The following is a 6,093-nucleotide window of genomic DNA, read 5'->3' as shown; positions in this document are numbered from 1 at the left end:
GTAACAACTCCGAAAGGTATGACACTATATATACTTCTCTAATAATTATAATCGGTCCTTACACATAACATAAGTAATATGTAATCTTTTCCAGCCGCTCTCTATCTGTTTCTTTGGGATTTCATGTATAATATATCGACAGTCAAAAACATTGGTTCTTCTATGTGTTCATATATGTGCATTGCAATTTGCACATATAAGTAGTATGGAGTAAGACATCATCTATTTTCATGAAAACCTCCAAGTTCTTCCACTTCTTTTGCCAATTCTTCCATCTTTTCTACGATCTCCATCAATGAATATAAGAAGCTTGCTAATCCGAGCCCGTCGCATTTCTCCAAACTGATTTCGACTGCGAAAGGGTTCACAATGAAACTTAGTTCCACCCTTATTGATTTCAGTTTGGGCACAATCAATTCTTCGAATTGACACTTCCTCATCTTTTTAATGCTTTCTCCGAGTTCTCTTAATGTCCACGCAAATGATGCTACGACTTTTTCACATGATTCTTTAATCGACTCTCGTGATGCTCCAAATGACTGATCATTGCGAGTGAGAAATATTTCATTGTAAACAGTTTCATTTCTAATAATTTGATGTTATGATAATATTTCATACCTGTGTGGATGACCTAAGGCAAGTTTTAAGTGAAATGATGATTATAGCCAATTCTCTTAGATCCTCTCCTAGTTTTAGGTATTTTCCCCAAGGGTAAGAAAACCCATATTTCCTATGCCATGGTTCCCATCTTGCAAAATTTACCTGCAAAATTCCCATTGCTTATCAAACAACAATATATTGTTTCATATTTTACTTTAGTTTATATATTACTTCTATCATAAACAAGTACCTAAATTATATCATTTTTTTTGTCAAAATATATACCTAAAGTAATATTTTTGATCAAAATATGTATCTACCTTTTTTAATCAAAATATGTACTTAAAATATTTAATTTTTATATCTAAATACCTGAAGTATTCTTTAAACAATGTCACGTGTCAATCATTTTAGAACTTAGATGAACAAATTTGAATACTTTAAGTACATATTTTGATAAAAAATAATACTTTTAATATCTATTTTGACAAAAAAACTTCAAAAATTTACTTTAACCAAAATTACACTAAGTACTTAAAAAATTGTATTTTTTAAATACTTATTCGTAATATAAACTTTTATATATTGAATAACATGGAAGGCTTTTTATTATAATATTATTATACCAATGATTCATCCTTTGTCTTGGAATGAAGGATTGATTTGCAGTTACTACTAAAACTAGAACTAGTTTTCTTTTCCTTCTGGTTGGCATTTTCGAAGTATTCCTTGGAGAATCCTACATCAAATAAAACATAACAAATTAGTCCTTTAAGTACTATGATATACATTAACATGAGAATCATAAAATTATATTTGTATTGGTACCTTCCAAAGAGAGAGCAAGGAGTTCAAATCGGGAGGCTAAAGTGTTATGAAGTTCATCACTAGCCCAAATGGGAAACACCAGCAAACTTACAAAAATGCAAATAGCAAAGCCGATGACAACGGTCGAGAGACGATTTCGGGCTAGTTCCATGACTTGATCGGTATGTAAACCCGACACCACGATCATGTTGAAAGTCACAATGAATATCATAGCTCCGTAATCGTACTTCTTAATGTTCGGCATCTGACGAGTGTACGTTGTGCCCGCACTGAAAACAAAGACGAAGATGCCTACAACAATACCTTTGCTAACCCCACCCACGGCTTGGGCAAAAGCTGCACCTAAACACCCCAATCCACCTCCGAGTACGGTCCCGATTCCTCGATTTAAGCCCTTGCTCAACATGCCTCCTGATAAGTCTAATCATTCTTAGATAACATGAATCATATTTATAAGAAAACTAAGATGAATGCAAGCATATATATATACACACACACACACACACACAAACCTGTAAAGAACTCAAAGATCAGCACAACAGTCATAATAGCCCACATGGCATTCTCTCCAACTCGCTTATAAAAAGGATCTACCAGGTAGAGAAGTGAAACCAAAACGAGAGCAACACCAACTTTGATGCTATGAATCACTTTCCTCATGTCATGCACATTATTACTTAGTTTTGCACTAAAAATCGAAACGAAGGGTTGACAAGGAAATCCATCAGATTTCTTCTTATGCGATTTGCTAACTCCATCTCCGTCTACAATAATTACGACGGTACTCGAGTCCATTGCGAATTCTTTTTATCAATTTTCCTTTGTCATTTATTGAAGCTTCACTAGGTATATATATATATACAAGCATGGGATGGGGAGGTGATGGGGACAAAGCATGAAGTGGGAACAAGAAATGCTGAGGTCCAAAAGTGGACAGACTAATACAACCATTTAGTGTATGCCTTATGGTGTACAGAAATGAAGCATGAAGTACATATATGTTTGAAACGTCTGAAGGGTTTTATCTCTAGATATCGTTTCATTTAACAACATAGTGGAACACATCGCTTGGCACTACTTACCTTTGATACATTAAGTTCTTTGTGTCCTATTTCCACTACTTAGAGATGTTCATTTGGTGACATTTTTTTGATAAATAAACAAAACATAATTAATAGAAAAATCCCGGGGAAAAGATTGGAATTTTTCATAAGAATGGTGATAAATTATAATTTTTTTAAAAAATTTAAAATATTATTTTATTATTACTTTAACTTATACTTTTATGATTTTTGAAGGAGTTGAATTTAATTTTTTTATAATTTTAGAATTAAGTTCTTTTTATTTGTCTAGAGTGATTATAAGATAGTATTTGTTTAGAATTCCCAGAACCAATTGATAATGAACTCGCACACATACTACAAACACATATGCTCGAACTCGAAAACTATAGGGAGAACAACACTCCCTTTGATCACCAAAGTCTCTTGATGGGTTCTATCATTGAGTTGAATCTTATGTTAGAGTTGTGACCCAATTTTTTCTTTGATCTAGCCAACCTTTATGTTGATCAAGAAAGGAATTTTAGTTAGAGTATAGTTTTTTTCTATGCTAGTTTCATTTGTTCCTTATCCCTATAAATAGAAGGAAGGGAATATGGTTTTGTGATATTAGAATTGTAATAGTTGTAACAAATCTTGTATTTCCTTAACATAGTAAAATTCTTATCCTCTGTTCATGGTTTTTCTCCATTGAGTTTCTACATAAATCTTGATGTTCTTTGTTTTCATTTTGATCGTTTGATTTGTAGTTAATAGTTCTAATAGTATAACAAATTAGTATTAGAGTGTTGGATTTAAGATAATGGATACAATGAAGAGTAATATTCCTCTACTGGACCAAAATACCAAGTTCTCGCTATGATAAGTGAAGATTCGGGATGTTCTTGCACAATTAGATCTAGTCGATACAACAGAAGGATTTAATGAGAAACCGGTAACACAATGAACGAATGAGAAAAATGTAAAGATCATAAAGCACTTTCGCAAATTCTTTTACATTTATCAAATCAAATTTTGCAAGATGTCTTGAAGAGCATACTGTTACTTTGTTGCAGGCAAAATTAGAGCAACTATGCATGCATAAATTAGTGTCTTATCGATTTAATATCTTTTTTTCTTTCCATTTTAAGTATGAATTTAAGAATATTCATGCGGATTAACTAGACCAAACATTTTAAATCATGCATCAATCAATACCGTAAAGCATACATAGGGTACTGAGTGTTACCTTGATTTCTAAGCCACGTCGATCGGTCATTTAAACTCTATTCGATCGCTCTTTGAACTTGAAGTCAATGTCCTATAATATCTCGGATACATAATAGAAGAATTTACTTTAGAAACATAAATCAGGAAAATTGATCAAATAAGAAGATAAAATGTTGAAAAACAGCTTATTGGGTTCATATTTGACAAAACAAAATTTGGATTTGGACTAAGACATCGAAAAATATTAAATAAAACCTTTTAAGAAAAATTGATTTTTTGATAAAGTTAACGATCACCGCCGGTCAAAATCTATGATTCAAAGGTCAATAGTTCATTCTATCGGTGTAGTCAGACGGGCCGGTTAAATTAGTTCTGAATCAAATCGATTTGGGTCGGCATGCCTGATCAAACCAGTTTCTAGAAATTCTTAAGCCGGCTAAGCAACCCATGCACAGGGGCAGAGCGTGGAGGTGCGTGAGGTGACCAAACGGGCGGTTTCAGTGGCCCAATTGCTCAAGGCTTCCCCACTCGCCAATACCAACCAATAATACTCTAAAACGTAAAGAAAACACGATTGGAAGTTTACCCACGGAAGCAACAGTGGGGTAACGACGACGGGGCAATGGTGTCGAATCAGACTGGTTGGGTTTTGACCATATTTTCTCAGAGAGCTAAACAAAGAGGGCAGTGAAGTGAAATGATGCCGGGATCGACCGAAACTCGTGAAAAGTAGAGGTGACGGTGGGTTCTTCAACGGACGTTTGACGATTTTTTCACGACGAACGATGAGCCATTACGATGAATGGTTGGTTGGGTGTTGATCGTGACGTTTGGGTGCTCACTGTGGTACTGACGGTGACACTCATGGCGATCAGAGGACGGTGGCAACGGGCGATGAAGAGGCAACTGGATTAACATAATCTGAGGGTTTTATTTTTAAGGTTTAATTTGAATATGATTGAGGAAATGAATTTTGAGGATTTAGGGTTCTGGATATTTTAATATAAAAAATTGATTTGATATTTTAATATAAAAAACTGATTTGATATTCTCATGACAATGATTGGTATTTAAGCGAGTGGCACGGGCATGGTCTTCTTTACATAAGGGACATGGGTTGAAGTCTTCTCAGCCACACTTTTCCCTCTCTTTTTTTCCTGCTGTCGAAACATATTGTTGAAATTTAATTGGGATTTTAATACTGGTTGAGAAATTTTGCGAGTAAATAGATTTAATAGTTGATATTTTAAATATAATTTTATAAATTACTTTTATTGATTTATTTTATAATTGATTTTATAAATATTTTTATAAATTATTATTAATTATTAAATAAATTTTATTTTATAATCTTTTATAATTTAAATTATAAATTTATAATTATTATATTTTAATTATAATTTATTGTATACTTGATAATATAAATATATTTTTATAATATTTTATAATTGATTTTTTAGTTATTTTTATAAATATTTTATAATTGACTTATAATTAATATATTCATAAAATAGATATAATTAATTTTAATCATAATTTAACTTAAATACTATATAGATGAAAAATCCATGAAATCTTTAGCTTAGTTTAGTGGTTGGGTGTTGATTTCTCATATAATAAGTCATAGGTTTAAACCCACCATTTTACATTCATATTTTCAAGTAATTTTTTTCACCAAATATTATTTAGGATTGTTGCGGCCGTCTTTCGGGTAGACCCGGAATTGGGCTTTGACTTGAAATGAGTGGGTTAGAGTCGCCACCGATCATTTATTTTAAAACAAATAGGTTGATCGGATACCTTATTTCTTACCTGATCTACATCTTACCAAAGATATGTCGGATTCGGGAGTCAATTAGAGACAAAGAAAGGTTAGCACCTTTGAACTTCCCTTTCGGTACCAATTAATTCCCATTTGTCTTTAATTAAGAAAATTACAAGATAAATTAAAAGGTAAAAATAATTATCAAAATCGCTTACCTTTAACGGATTTACGAAAATACCCTTAAATGATAAAATGTTAGATAAAAATGTTGAACTAAAAAATAGAAGAGGGTTAAATTACAATATTTTTTTAAAAATGTATATGCTGAGGAATTAACTGAAATAAAGATAAAGTGCGCATATTAAAATTCGTAAAAAGAAAAAATAATAATAAAAAATAAAAATAAAATAATATAAGGGAAACAAATTTATTAGCAAAAAAATTAAAAATAATCATGCTAAATACAAGATTAAGCAACAAAAGAAAAACAAATAATGAAACAAATAAAACCCTAAGAAAATGGCTAAAGAATAAAATAAAATAAAACAATAAAAAACAAAGTAAAATAAATAAAAAAAACAAAACGAAACGAAATAATAAAATAAAATGAAGGGAAGAAAGAAAAAAATA

At 31.5% G+C, this 6,093-nt stretch overlaps 1 protein-coding gene across 1 annotated transcript; it reads right to left on the bottom strand.

The window, feature by feature from the left end:
• Nucleotides 1-218: 218 nt before the first annotated feature.
• On the bottom strand, nucleotides 219-2,223 carry LOC120136872 (aluminum-activated malate transporter 8-like). The gene is made up of 5 exons (XM_039152806.1): nucleotides 1,941-2,223; nucleotides 1,429-1,839; nucleotides 1,227-1,339; nucleotides 619-762; nucleotides 219-539 (listed from the first exon to the last, which is right to left on the bottom strand). Exons 1-5 carry the CDS (start codon nucleotides 2,221-2,223, stop codon nucleotides 219-221), a joined length of 1,272 nt encoding a protein of 423 aa, XP_039008737.1.
• Nucleotides 2,224-6,093: the final 3,870 nt, after the last annotated feature.

Source organism: Hibiscus syriacus, unplaced genomic scaffold, assembly GCF_006381635.1.
Source record: "Hibiscus syriacus cultivar Baekdansim isolate YM2019G1 unplaced genomic scaffold, ASM638163v2 tig00110637_pilon, whole genome shotgun sequence".
NCBI classification, from domain to species: Eukaryota; Viridiplantae; Streptophyta; class Magnoliopsida; order Malvales; family Malvaceae; genus Hibiscus; species Hibiscus syriacus.
The sequence above is the reverse complement of the archived record's forward strand: the minus strand, read 5'-3'. Positions and strand labels throughout refer to the sequence as shown.